Source organism: Plectropomus leopardus, chromosome 2 (assembly GCF_008729295.1).
Source record: "Plectropomus leopardus isolate mb chromosome 2, YSFRI_Pleo_2.0, whole genome shotgun sequence".
Lineage (NCBI taxonomy): Eukaryota > Metazoa > Chordata > Actinopteri > Perciformes > Serranidae > Plectropomus > Plectropomus leopardus.
The window spans coordinates 11,739,264-11,754,665 of record NC_056464.1 but is presented as its reverse complement, the minus strand read 5'-3'; the positions used below and the strand labels follow the sequence as shown (position 1 = coordinate 11,754,665).

At 39.1% G+C, this 15,402-nt stretch overlaps 1 protein-coding gene across 1 annotated transcript in view; it reads left to right on the top strand.

Annotated features, from left to right (window-relative positions):
• camk1b (calcium/calmodulin-dependent protein kinase Ib) overlaps positions 1-8,519 on the top strand; it is a 44,143-nt gene extending 35,624 nt beyond the window's left edge. The window contains exons 5-12 of the mRNA XM_042501001.1: positions 1,006-1,144; positions 1,321-1,447; positions 1,794-1,869; positions 2,118-2,230; positions 3,546-3,624; positions 3,772-3,859; positions 4,982-5,105; positions 5,279-8,519. Coding sequence (XP_042356935.1) covers positions 1,006-1,144; positions 1,321-1,447; positions 1,794-1,869; positions 2,118-2,230; positions 3,546-3,624; positions 3,772-3,859; positions 4,982-5,105; positions 5,279-5,376 — 844 coding nt within the window. The 3' untranslated portion in view covers positions 5,377-8,519. The remainder of the gene's footprint in view (positions 1-1,005; positions 1,145-1,320; positions 1,448-1,793; positions 1,870-2,117; positions 2,231-3,545; positions 3,625-3,771; positions 3,860-4,981; positions 5,106-5,278) is intronic.
• The last annotated feature ends 6,883 nt before the right edge of the window (positions 8,520-15,402 follow it).

Sequence of the window (15,402 nt, the reverse complement as noted above, 5' to 3'; positions counted from 1 at the left end):
TGTTGTGTTTCAAACTCACTCCCACGCACCGCACGTCACATCCCATTAATTGCACTCTGCAACACACACACAACACTGTACTATGCCTACTCGTGAGCACCAGTGGGGAGTTCGCCCTCACACCTGCAGCCTGTCAGCCTCCCACCCACCTCAACCATTGAAATGTCACAGAGAGAGAAAGAGAGCGCTGTTAACTGCAAGGCTCCAGAAAAATATCAATCATTCATGCATTAATCACATTCATCTGCAAATCAGAGGTGTAAAAGGCAGAGGCGGGGGGTACATTTATCAATGAAAAGATGGGTGGGAAATTATTTTCTTGAAAACTTTGATATTCCCCAGCAATATATTTGTGTTTTCTCAGGAAAAAATGTTTGTGTGTCCTCATAATTTAAATGATTCATGGTTGTAGAGTCATTGATTTAACACCCAGTGCTTCATCACAATAAAGCATCTACTCATTCAATTATAATTGTTACATTAACCCAACGTTGCTTTTTTTTGCTTCTCCTTCTTCATTTCTTGTATATCTTCATCATCTTGTGCACGCATGTGTGTGTGTGAGAGAGAGAGAAAGAGAATATTAGAGGCTCAAACAAACTGCTCCAATTAACCATAGACAGAGTGAAGTCGCCATCTAGTGGCGTCAAGTGTAACACCAAACAGATGTCATCTCAATGTCTGTGCTTTCACTCATACCACTTTTATCTGCAATGGACCCTTTTGACCCCCAAAGTAAAATACTTTTGTCTGTCATATATTTGTTTGGTAGAGACATCTAAATGCAGGTTTTAAAGGGAGTATTATAACAGGGTTTTTTTTTTACAACTTTTTCCCCCATGCACTTTCTCTAACAAGCTGTGTTATGTTTTCACCATGCCTTTTTCATACTTTCAGACTTAGTCTCACTATGTCTCTGCTGCAACCGTCAACAAATACAGTCTTTAGCTGTCTCAGCCAGCTTCACGTTGCTGTGAATGAATGAATTTGTCCCTCATTATCCAGGGTGTCTGGTGGGGAGCTCTTCGATCGAATCATAGAGAAGGGCTTCTACACAGAAAAAGATGCCAGTAAGCTCATTCAGCAGATTTTGGATGCTGTCAAATACCTCCACGACATGGGCATTGTGCACCGTGATCTCAAGGTCAGTCACAGAAATATGATCGGAGAGATAGATATGAACGTCAGCAAGGATTTTTAACTCAAGCCAAAAAATGAGTTTGCATTTTTTGTTGTTTTTTTTGGGGGGGCGGGCGTGTTTGCATGGTTTGTGTGAAGGAACTTAATCCACCTTTCTGGTTCTGTCTCTCCTTATGGCAGCCAGAGAATCTGCTGTACTACAGCATGGATGAAGACTCCAAGATCATGATCAGTGACTTTGGTCTGTCTAAAATTGAGGGCTCTGGCAGCGTGATGTCGACAGCCTGTGGAACACCTGGATATGTTGGTAAGGGAGTCAGAGACTGTCTGAATTTTTTAAAAATCTGCTCTGTTTTACACGGCAGGGAACACTGTATCATGCAATATTTGCACAATGCCAATATCTGACTGCGAAATGTTTTATTAAAGGCCATCTGAAGCTAATTAGAAGCTTATGTAGTTATTCAAGGTCATGAATTATTCAAGCCCAGAGAAAAAAATCCAGTTTGATTTGTACATTACTTTTGCAACTTTTTCACAGTAATTTTGCTCAGTGCCTCATATGTTACTAAAAAAATGATAAATGATAATAAATGAATGAATGAATGAGTATCTTGCTCATGTACATATGTCACTTTGTTTTGTTCTTTCAGCCCCTGAAGTGTTGGCTCAGAAACCCTACAGTAAAGCAGTGGACTGCTGGTCTATTGGCGTCATAGCCTATATTTTGTGAGTGCTTTTTCTAAGACATGAGCCTGGCTTAACACAGAGTAATTTAACTTATTATATACAGATTTTGATTTGAAATGGTACTTAAATAGTGAGATCATTTGTATTTTGTTCCAAATCAGTCAATGATGTAGTTATAATCATGCTTGTTTGAATGCTGACTGCTTTTTTTGACTTTGGTGACCATGTTTTAAGCTCCGGGTAGAAAAACATGACATCTGAGCTTTCATGTGTCTCATGTGTCTCAGGTTGTGCGGATATCCTCCGTTCTACGATGAGAATGATGCCAAACTGTTTGAACAGATCCTGAAGGCAGAGTACGAGTTTGATTCTCCTTACTGGGATGATATCTCTGATTCAGGTACAGTACTTACCAAGCTATTATTCTTCAGTCCTTTCATAAAGGCATAATGTAGATTTGTCATAGAGACACAGAAAACTTTTTCCCCAAGTGTGCAATAAGCTCCGCAAAGGTGTAATTTTGCATGATGCATTGTCTAGTAAAGGTCAGTGGGGAAACACAATGATTAAAGCAGCTGGAAAACTTCAATGACCTCAGGTCAGCTTTGAAACTGAAACCTTCTGAATTCTACTTGATCTATTAGAGAAGTGGCCTAAAACCATCGTCCCACGTCCCCGCTGGACTCTTTATCACACTGAGTGAGGTAATCCACTTTAAGGGAAGATTTCTGTTGCTAATGCCGGTGATCTCATTCTTTTTAGTCACAACCCAAAGCTTGTGATCATATGTGAGGGTTGGAAAGTAGACTCTACATCCAGCACATGTCCTGGAAAAACTCAACAACCTGGGATTGTTTAGTGCAGCTTCCAGTCATGGAAACATCCCCAGAAATGGCACTGAATATTAAATTGCACGAAATAAAGGAAACTTTTTTTTTTTTTTGCCAGAAAAATAACAATCAATTTAGTCAAATTAGATTTTCGTTCAGGGATGAGAGTAATCTGAAAATTCTGTTTTTGTTATCTTTTCCAAAGTTAATTCAGTGCACAATACTGCTTTTATAAATACTGGAATAAAATGATATTTGTCACATGAAAAAACAATCTAAAACATTTTTAAACAAAGTCTTCTCCTGCACGTCTCCTTTAAGAAGACTAAATACTCTGAGCAGCTGGTTGGCACATTGTTGTGCAAACAAGAGTGGAGCCTCTGCAACACAGAGACCCTCTAATCCAGCAGGAAAAAGATGTCTGCAGCCAGGACTTGTTAATATCCACTCAGCCACCTGACACCTCTCACCTTGAGCAAGTCCAAGTACAAGACAGAGACCACCTCTTATACAAGAAAGTGTTTCCAGAGCCAGTCAAGCTCTTTCTCATACAAAGACAGGGATGTCTCAAGTTTTCTAGGATAGTAAATCCAATCCCTACCTTTCACCTCCCAGGTGTTGCACCCACAAGCCAAGACAATGTTGATTTTTTTTTTCTCTCCCAGTTCTGGCTCTTGGACTGGATCCCTGTTTCCCTGCTCTGGGCGAGGATCTCTCTAACATTTAGAACAAATTATACACTTGATGCAGTGGCCAATTTCTTGGCATATGCAGATTACCTCAAGATTTGTTTTCTCGTGTTTACAGCACTGATAATAGTATTACATCAATGCAACTGGTGACTTTTGTAATACTCACTCTTTTAACCTTTTATTTTCATTACAGCTAAAGACTTTATAGTCCACCTGATGGAGAAAGACCCCAACATACGTTACACCTGTGATCAGGCTCTGCAGCACCCCTGGTACTGGTTCCATACTCCTTTATCTTGATGCATTCATTCTGCCATCTGATTCTCCATGCCATTCTCCTACATGTCACTTCTACCTTTACCAAGCACACTCATGCACACTTACACACACTTGTGTTTCCTCACCCCTGTGTTTGTCAGGATTGCTGGGGATACTGCTCTGGAAAAGAACATCCACGAGTCAGTCAGCGCTCAGATCAAGAAGAACTTTGCTAAGAGCAAGTGGAAGGTAAGTCAGACTCCCAGTTTGTCTTGGATGCACTTTGATTTTCTTATATGCATGATTTATGCCATGAGCTTTGCCTTTCAGTATGCATGGAAAGAGAACAGTAAAATGTCTGGTCTTAGCCTAAACAGCCTTTTTTAATTTTAAAATTTGGGAACAGATCTTGTTTGAATTGTTAGGAACATTAAAGATTTGGGACTGACACAAATGTTTCGGCCAGAGGTTTCAAACCTGGGGGTTGGGACCTCCTCGAGGGTTACGAGAAGAGTCTGCTGGGTCACGATTACTAGTGTGGGAAACACCAAAAAAGAAAATTGTGCTACATTAAATGGTGTATTTTTAACAGAGTTAGTCACGCATGTGCAAGTCATAATCACGTCTCAAATTTAAACCTTTAAGTCTCAAGCAAGTCCCAAGTTACTATGATGAGAGTCAAGCCAGTCAAGTAGAGTCCCTGCTTTTAATCAAGCAAGACAAACTGAGTCATTGTTCAGGTTAACAAGTCACATGTCAAGTCTTATGAAAAGCCAATAAACTAATAATTTAGCTGAACAGACATATTCATGTGCCTTTCTTTATTGCTGTTCTCCTCTTACTACCGTCATTGACAACATAACCCTTGAATCCAAATGTTATTATTTTTGGGTTAGCCCTCTTCATGAAAGCTGCCTCGTGCATTGGCCTCTTCCAATCTACCATGTTCTAGTAGGTTGCCATGTTTGCATGTATTGTAATAGAAATTGCCCTTTCTTTTCTCAAAAAACAAAATGCAACTTCTCAATATCTAAAAAAATTATAATGTTCAAAAAAGTCCTTTCAAATCATTTGAAATCAAGTCTCATCAATGCCAGGTCACAGTCGAGTAGAGTCTATTATCAATTTTAGTCAAGTATGACTCAAGTCCTCAAATCTGCAAGTCTGACTCAAGTCAAGTCATGTGACTCGAGTCCTCCAACTCTAAAATGAATGAATGAATGAATGATTTGCGCACAGAATCGAACGCTGTTGTGAGGAGTTTTATGTCAAAGCTTTAGGCAGCTGTCTGGGTCCCACTCAGTCAACCTCCAATTTCAGTTAAATGGGTGTCTAAAGGGTTTTATGGGGTGTGTGTCTTTCCTTCTGCAGCAAGCATTCAACGCCACAGCAGTGGTCCGTCACATGAGGCGTCTGCACCTGGGAACCAGTAGCGAGGGACCCAACCCCAACCTGCCCAGTCCGTGCCGAACTCATCTGCTGGAGGGAGACGCAGGTATCAGCTGTGGTTTCGTTTACAGTCTTTCTTTTTGTTTATCACACACACTGTAAATACAGCAGTAAACAGGAAACCAAAGTGGGAAGTGTTTGGATTCCAGATGTTTCTAGTGTATGAAATGTACAAATGTTGGCTTTAAATACTGATCGTATGTCCTCTTTCTCTCTCAGAAGCTTGCTGTGAAGGAGGTTGCTCTCAGAATGTCGACGGAGGAGCCGACCATCTGTCCAACTGCACCTACCGCTGCCACCCGACCAGCAGGGTGTGACTCCCGCTCCTGCTCCACTTACTTGCCTAATCAATCCCAGTGACTTTCCAGTTTAAACCCCCTCGGTGGCACCAGAGGCACCATCTCCCCCCTTATCTGGTTAGGAATACAGCGTCATTCCAACCTCTCGCCTGCAGGGGGAGCAAGCCTGTCCAGCCTGAGAAGGGAAGAAGAAAAAGGGATGAAAGGAGGAAGAGGGAGACTTGATGATGATGATGCACCGGAGGATTACTTTTACAGACTGGGCTGGTAGTTTGGGATATGTTGAAATGGGGAGAGGATACAAAGGAAGGAGGGGAAGATAACCTCCTCCACCAGCATGTCAGGGGGATTGTTTTTTGCCGAAGCAGGGCAGAGCTTGTTGGACACTGTTTTTACTCTTGATTTTTTTGATTCGACTTGTCTCTTTGTTTTATTGTTTATTGTTTTATATATTTTTGTGTTGTCTCTTTTATCTTCCCACTGTGGAGAGTAAATCCAGAGACAATATCCGCATGATCAGGAGAGAGTTTCCACCATGCATGTTTTCTCTTTGAAATATACCCTGTTGCAGAAATGCAGTATCACAGTACGATGCAAGTGATGGAACACAAAGTTGTTTAAGCTGGAAAGACATAAAACATTTTGATATGTTGCAGTATTTGAGAAGAAATTGGGTCAAATCTTGTAATTTTACAGATCTGAATTCTGTGTCTTTAAGTCGTGCTTTTAGACAATCAGTAACACAATAGTTTATGCAATGAAAACTCCATCAGTCTACTATGTAGCCTTTCCTGTGGCGATATAGTGTTTCCATGCAGCAGTTAGGCTTTTTGAGAGGAAAAAGGCTTCTCCCCTCTCTGTTTTTATCCCCCCGTACCTCTTTAACCACACGAGCACAGGGATATATCTTTGTCTAAGGTGCCTTTAGGATATACAGTATGATGAGTTTATCTTCGGGTAGCTTCTGAAATGTTTTGTCTGTTTCGTGCTGCACAGACTCAGTAACTTCATATTTTGTATGTATCATATTCCCAGCTTGAAAATGCAGCTTTTATGCTTTTTGTCTCAAAGTTAAGTACTGTAATTTCAGAAAGGAGGTCTGCATTACCTAGGCAAAATAAAAAATAACATCAACATCACAATATGAAACAATAATATTGTTAAAACATTCCTGGAGCGCTTCACCAGGACTGTCATTTATTTATAAAAAAAAAAAAAAACAACTGATTGAGCTAAACAATTTCAAATAAATGTTTTATAGAAATATTCTTTGTATTTGCCAGCTCCCTCAATGACACACGTTGTTCATGTATATCAGTACAAAAACTACAGTACATTACGTGCAAAAAAAACTTGTATTTTCAAGCCTGAAATAGCAGTGATCACTATGCTCCACCATACTTAAGACTAGGTTTCTTTGTGGGATTAATTAGGTTTTGTGAAGGCAAAAAAAAAAAAAAAAAACTGCAACCAAAATTTGATATGCATCGTCACCATGTACTGTAATCGTACTATCATTACAACCCTTTCTTCTTACATTCTTTCACAGGCACGTTTCCTCCACATGCAGCCTGTTTAGAAAGGAAACCTGGATGAAAGAATGTAAATATGCATCAGATTAACACACTTCATCTTTCATGTACATCCATCGGTGCTTTTTATTTGTGTGCGCACAAAGAGTATGTATTCATTTTCAGTTCATCAGTTCTTTAAAAACATGCATAGACACGCTTACGGCAGAGTTGGCTCTTTTACAATGTAAATTGTTCCGAGGAGAATGGTGTTGAATGTCAGCTGTAAAGAAACTTAACACACATTTGTTTAAATCCTCTGTACTTCATTTTGGAGCTGGTTACAGTCTGACAGATCTCCACTGAGGTGTTGAAAGTGATGCTGAAATCTTCCATCGACTTGAGCTTCATCCATCCTCTGATCACCTGCCTTCTCGTCGACAGGATCAGTTTCTTTTTATATTTTTTATTCTCTCTAATGCAGCAGTATGGACTTTTGGTACTGATTTGTGTGTCAATCCCATGATCAGCAGTGAATAGTGTGTAAACTACTTTTGATAATGGAACAGTTGCCATAAAATGAGTGCTGGTAAGAGAAGAGATTTTGCTAAGAGTTTTACTCTTTTTAACAACATTAAAATTATCTTTAAAAGTTTGAAGACTAACAAAAAGTTGTGATAATGTATCAAAAGGTCAAAAAGTTCAATGTGCTGCTTCAAAAAATTTTAGCTTTATTCTGCATTCCTATTGGCTAGACGTTGTAGTGTATTTGGACAGTAATGTTACTGGTGACTCCAAACTGTAAAGCGTAGTTAAATGAGTGATTTATTTCTCTGGGATTTTCAGTGTGAATTGTTTGTGCTTCATGGATTACAGCGACAGAGGAAGGCCCCCACAGTCTTTCATTAATGCCAGCAGACTGACAATATCACAATTCATCTCCTGATAACAAAAACAACTCTGCTAATTTGACATAAAGCCACAAACACTGTCATTAATCTCCTGCCGGCTGATTCAGCTCCTGTAATTTGCCTACTGATGATGATTAATTTTATTGGATTACTATGCAGAGTTTTCCACACACTCAGTCCCTTCTAGTTCAGCACACTCATTTCCAAAAGTATTCAAACTAAAATCTAGAGGAAGTGAAATCTTTTACAGTTCATTGCTGTGAGTAGTCTGAATGTTTGCTCTTGTTTTGTTCTTAACCTGGAAACGGAAAACTTAAGATTTTTACATTCCAGTGCAATGAAACAAGTGACGATGTGATACAAGTTGTATCCAATTACCTCACCACTCAACCACCTTGGTAGGAAAAAAGCAGGAGAGACACTGTGTTACACTGTGTATCTCTTTCATAGATTTGACAGTGCATCAGCCTGAAGGAAAGTGACTTGTATAACGGTTTCTCCTTTGATCGCTCATCTGTAGAGAGTGACAGATGTGTGATCAGATTTGTTGTAAAAACAATGAGTATTTGTACCATAAATATGTTGCCTTTTAAGAGATGCTGTTTCTGGCTACAGTACCTACTGTATCAATGCATCATGGGTTGTTGAAAAGTGACTATACTGCTCGGTGTGAAAGTCAGTGACTTGTGCTTGAAACAGATTTGTAAGTGAAACATACATTAAAATCCCTGTCTATGCATTATTAACATGTCTGAGTCCTTTTGTGAAAGAAACAAAGCCTTCATTTTTTAGCTTATTTTTCAGGTCTTGTGGAAAAATTGGGGGAATATCAGGAGAAAAAGTATTCTTTAGCTTTTTATCCAACCTTAAGTGGGCCTATTACCTTTAATTGAATTTAATAAATGAATTTCCAAAGTAGTGGTGCAGGAATGAGTCCTTTAACCCAGAGATGTCTTTGAGTGTGTTTTTTTTTTTTTTTATTAACTTTCTTTCCAGTCACTTTTGTGTTCACACCTGGTGGCACTTATCAATCAACACACCTGCCTGCAATCGAGCCGCACTCTACAAAAGAGCCAGCTCTGCAATCATTCCCTGCCGAATTGATGCCGAACACAGTTTTTTGCATAACATGTCCAGCTTTATTCGGATCTCCAGTTTTGATTTGTTTTTTTATTAAGACCTGTTTTTGTGATCTCTGCCAGGATTTGCTGCCTGCCACCCTGTCCACACCCCCAGTTAAAAAAAACTTCAAGAACACAAAACCCCCCTTACCTCAGCCAGTCATCCTTTTAACCTGCACAGTTCACTTATTGTAATAGAATAACTCCTTTTTTTTCTAACATTCCTTTTTTTCTGTCTGCTTTTGGGTCCGTAGTCCTAAGCGTGACACTTGCATTTTAGACTTTTTATATTTTTTGATTGAGGAGCCCTTCACAATATGAAATAAACACAGTATACCCGAAGACTCTGTATAATCCAAAGACCACCTGTGTGTGACCACTACAAAGACCCAGTAGCACTTCTACTCCTTTGTCTTCATGACCAAGATATTAATTTACCAAAATGAATATGTGTCATGTAGTCTACAGGAGACAGTGAGAGGGGAAAGTAAATTTAGCTCAATCAGAATCAGAAATACTTTATTGATCCCTGAGGGGAAATTGTGGTTCATTACAGTAGCTCTGATGCCTGCATAGAGAACTATAGCAAGTGGAAAAAACGACCAGCACAAGTATATAAAAATAGAAAATTAGATTAACATACAGTAAGAGTAACCACTTAGCACAGTATGTAAATATTTAAATATTTAAAATAAAGTATGTAAATATGCTGAGTATGTAAATGTGTGAATATAGAAATGTAAGAAGTACAGTAAAAGACAATTAGCACTAAAATGTGTATTTTGAAATTATAATATGGATAATGTTCTAAATGTGCAAAGTGTGTAAAATATGACACTGTGCCTTAGGCTACAATGCAATGTATAAAACCAGCATGTAACTTAAATGTCCAAAAATATGAATATGTGGCCATTGAGTTAGCTAGCCAGTTCACTGCTTGTTTTTAAGCCATGTTTTACTTATCTGCACATTAAACACGTTTTTTGTTTGTTTGCTTGTTTGTGTATGTATTTATGTATTTTTATGGCATAAAAACATATCATATGGTAAAATAACTGTCTGAATTCTGACTGAATACTTATGTTACTGCATTTTGACTTTTTAGGGTCAGAATAGTATTGTGACAGTTTGAAGTTACTCTCATTCTTCATCAGAAACAAGAAATATGAAGAATAGTCAAAATAATAAAAATAATAATAATACAGTCATAGTGAAACTTTTCTCAATGGTGATATTCTGCACCAATGCTCTCATGAAATAGTTTCGTGGCTTGAGAGGTTTGTCATCAATGTTAATTTCATACTCTGCTACATGAGGCCTCTCTCGTCCTCTCCAAGGAATGCTGGGTAATTGAGGCTTGTGGTTTGGCTCTCTGGAGCATTTCTGCTGAAGGAGACCAGCGAGCAAAGAGAAAGCGCAAGTCTGGTGGTCAACCTCATTCAGGAGACAGTAGACAGAGTAAAAATTATGCGGTCAAACCAGGAACAAGGGACTGATTCAAAATAATGGGAGAGAAATTGCATGGATGACAAGGTAGAGAGTGCTGAAAGATGCAGGCGGTGTGTAGATGTGAACGTGGAAAAAATGAAGTGAAACATGGCCAAGAGTGAAACTTGGCACCGTGTAAAACAGCACAACTAAATCAGGGATGGGTCCAGAAGACAGTGAGCTTACATTTTTCTAGCTAACACACATATGTTTATGCCTGGGTTTAATTTCCTCCACAATATGAGAGCAGCAGCACAGTGATGAAGATTGTGCTTATTCCACATCCTCCTCCCATCATGGATCCTGAGTTGCTGTTGCCCATGCTTGCATGGAATGTGAAATAGAGACTCGATACAGAAACAAGCCAAAAATGAACAACTCTGGTATGACTGACTGGCTCACAGCTTCATCATTTGCGCAACTGATTTATCTGAGTGGTGTCAGCAATTTAAATCTTTTTCTAACAAGCGCTGTAAGCAAATTCCTATGGGAATAATGGATTGGCTACTATCAAATGCACAAAACCATACAATTAATATGAATACAGAATGTGCAAATTTGAGTGGTTGAGGAGGTGGCCTACCATGTATTTGTTGGACATTGTAGTTCTTTATTACTGGGAGGGATCAAATCTAGTTTATTCCATCAGCTATTTATGCCTGAAGCAACCCCACGCTTAGAACCAAATGTTAACGTCAGCATGCTAACATGCTCACATTACCGGTGCTAATATACTGAAACTATTTAGGTATAACTGCTGCCTTCAAATGAACCTCATGAGCTGGTGGTTATTGCTGTGTTCAGATGGATGTTGTGAGCTCGTGTTTATGACATGGGACCCTAACACGCGGACTCAGAGCTCTCAGGAAATTTCCACTTACGAGATTGTGACAACCACAACAGGGGGGCATTCATATGGACTCTGATGAACACTGTAAACATGACTCCATTTGAACTCAGGATATGACATGGGAAGTTGTGTATACAGAATGCATTGCGTTCAAGTGGTTAAGTTTTGAAAACACAGCTGCTAAATAATGGCGTCAAAAAGCCACAGCGGCTAAAGACTTAGCAGACTTTCAGTATTATACAATTATGAAGTTAATATGAATAATATTACAATATAATAACTTATCATCCATCAAGAAAAAAAAGGATTTCCATGGCCTCCGCTATTCTAAAAATGTTGGCGTTTTCAAAAAAATAATGTCAAAAGAAGGTGGCGTTTATTTTGGAGCCTTCCTATGGATACAGTATACACAACCATTTGAAGGCAGCAGATTTTTACCATGTTCACCATCCTATGTGTTAGTATGTTAACATCTAATTAGCACTAATCACAAAGTACAGCTGAGGCTGATGGGAATTAGTTTTGCAGGAAGTTGATCATCAATAAACTGAAATTTTTAATTGCCATCATTAGCATTGCAAAAAAGCAAAAACACAGTTGACCTCAGCACGTTTCTGATCACCACTTTTGTCTCACAGGTCCATAAGTCTTTGTTACTCCCATCCAAGGTGACTTTCTGTACCTGGCATAAATTAGGTTACCCCAATAATTATGAAGATAACTGATAAGATACTGTAGGTCAAGCTGTATGTGAGTTTATCATTTATAATGGCGTCTTTTGGTAAAAAGTACTTCTCAAATCAAAAATCTCTTTATAATCCTTCAATATTCAAGGTTATCAGTTTCACCTTATGTCAAAGTGTTGAGTTAAGGTTTGAAATGGAGTGTGTTGTGTGCACAGTGAAAGAGCGAGTGCACACGCTGGCCGCTCTGTCTGTCAGCAGGAGTCTATTGTGCCTCTGTCTGTCAGTGCTCTCGGGAGATTTATTTGCCTATTATATCCATGCTGTCCTTCAACATGTGTGCTGCTGTAGGTGTGGAGAGTTTTCACTACTTGTTCAACGTTTTCACTCTATTCCAGTCATTTTTTTACTTATCATGCATAGGAGAATAGCAAGTATGGAATCTCAAATAAAGAAATGACTTCCATTATCCAGCCAAGAACTATGGCCTCAGACTTGGAAGTATTGGCTTTTATCCTGACTACCTCACAAACAGGCTGCAAACAGCCACAATGCATGCTGGAAGTCACGGTCTGATGGAGCCAACAGAACCACATCATCTGCAAAGAGCAGAGACGCAATTCTAAGGTCCCCAAACCTAAACTGCTTTACTGCGTAAATGCCCAAATGTTTTATTTTGCATCTGCACCAAAATCAAATCTGTTCTTCCCTGGCCCAAGACTAAACTTAACAACAAATTTCATTAAAATCTGAGGAGAAACAGACAAATAAACAAGAAGAGAACAAAACCTTCTGGGTGGAGGTAACAGCAAATTCAATGACACGCTATGCCTAGTCAGATATGCTGTTTATTGTCTTTCACACACAGCTGGACATCCAAAATGTAATTTTATTATGCAGACTCAGCACAAACAGAGTATGATGTCATCGACATGTGTGTTTGCACTATTTTGTTTTTGACCAAAACAAAGTGTATTGCAAAAAAAATTGAGGTTTTGCAGTGGCTAATGATGATTATAATTATTTATTTTATTTAAGTGATGTAGCTTTGATTTTCTTTTTAACATAACTAAACGCTCTTACACACAAACAAACACACACATCTTGCACAGGCCAACACACACACACACACACAAACAGACACTGTAGCATGCAGTCTGAGAGCTTAACTAACAAATAATTGTGTGGATAGATTTAGAGTGGTTTTATGAACAAAATACCAAATAAATACAGACACACACTCTGACATACTCATATTTCCCTCTACACTTAATCACTGAGATCTTTTCCTTCTATCTCAGATGTACGTTTGTTTTGGAAGCAGTGTCTGATAGCTCAGAGCATCTTGGCCAAATATTGCCTTTGGATCAAAACACGGAAAAACAGACAAAAACCATTAATGTGAAAAGATTTTCCAGTTCCATGTTTCGTCGGTCCTCTGGCCTCACATTGTGTTAGGAGTAAAACCAGGTTGTTTGAGTTTGAGCGAGTCAAAGTCCCTGAGGTGCTGGAGCACAGCGGAGGGAAAGAGACTTAGCTACACAGTGAGATCACCCTCCTCTCCGTGCCCTGAAGATGAGTGACATTCAGTTTGTGAACAATTCGCTCACTGTGAATGACTCATTCTTGCAGATCTGTGTGGGGGAGACGATGTGAGAATGCTTTGCTATACAAAGTTACAAAGTTATTCAAAGTTTGTTCAAATCCAAAAGGAGTCCAGGGATCTCTTTCTGAAAAGCATGCTGAACTCTGAGCCTTCTCTGAAAATCGAAGCAGCAGCTCCTAAAAGCCAAAGCACCGCAGTTTATGAAAAGTTGCAGAACCTCAAAGTCCTGCATGACTATGCAAACCACAGTTGGTAATAACAAACAGGATGGAGAGCAGGATGGAGAGTATCTGGCAGTAAAAGGAGAGCCACTAATTTTCCACTTTTGGGAAAATTCACCCTGCAATTAGCTTCAAACACCGCCAGAAACTTGACATCCATGTTACTTGCATTAGTGATACATCTGATACCGGGCTTTGCTGGGAGTTTACCCCGACTCTGTCCATCAGACGACACAGTCCCCGACCACAGCAGATGAAAAGGAAACACACTGTCAGGAAGAAAACATGAAAAGAGCAGGACAGATGGAGAGGAAAATCATGAAAGAGTGTTGTTTCCACACCTTTGCACATCCAGAATGGGATTTGACTGATTTTTGTGGGGACAATGGATCAAAGCAGACATCAGACAGGATGCAGAGTGGAATTCTGGGTCATCTGAGGTCACACTGGGGTCGAAGTCAACTGAGAAATGTGTGAAATGTGTGTATCCATGTGAATGACTTTCTAATAACCCTGCTTCACTCATTCATTCATCCTTTCAATGAATGACCCTGTTCAGGTCACCCATCCAACACAGCAGCTACATTCAGGAGTATTTCTGTTTCTGGTTAAATGTTACAAATGTTTTATTCTTGTTTACATACTCAAAGCTTAAAATTGCTCTGTCTTAATGTCTTGGCCCATATATTAAACCCCTTATTTAAACTGTGTTGTAGAAATAAGAGCAGATCTCTCAGCTCAGTTTTACCACTAAACAAATTCTGCTTTTCAACAAAAGCATCTCCCTCTTTAAATACTTATCTGGGGCGGTAATGTAATTTATGTTCCAATAATATGCTCAGGGGTATTATACAGGATGGGTTTGTCCCAAGGTGCAAAGAGTGCTGTTGATCATCAGAGCTGCAAATCAAATCTGCTGTTACATGCCCAATGACGCATGTCAAATGGAATCAATTGATTTCAAAACACTTTTTTAAAATACCAAAAAAAAAAAAACTATTCTAAATTATTTCCTCTGGGTGCTCCGGTTTTCCCCCACAGTTCGAAGACAGGTAGGTGAGTCTACTGTAAATAATGACTCTAAGCTGTGATTGGTTGTCTATGTGTCAGTCCCTTGACAGACTGCCAACCTGTCCAAAGTGTACCCTGCCTCTCACCCAAAATATGCTGGGATAGGCTCCTTAGCAGCCTTTATTGAAAAATTAAAGGAACTGTACGCAACATTCAGAGCATTCATATAGCCACAAACATCAACTTTCTATGTAAAGATATAGTGGAGTAATGGTGTCCTGAGCAGAGAATGAATTCATGCTCCCCCTCTGTGTGTTTTCAATCTGAGCTTCTCTGTGGTTTGTTTTGGTAGCCGGTCTGGCTGCCCGTGCATGTGAGTTCCTGTGTGTGTGTGTCCCACTGGCTAGCTAACTGCTGTGCTCTGCACAGCACACACAGCAGTTTTAAAGTGCTTTAAACTGTTCATATGGCTAATTAAATCAATTTAATTGTTTCTCGATTAATTGGTAATAATTGGTAAATTAATGGAATGGAAGTTTTTTTTAGATGAAAAATATCAAAATTCAATCAAAATCATCCAAAAAGGGTTTCCCTTTGTGTAAATGTTTTGTTTTAAATGCTTCACAAGAAAATGATTTGCTT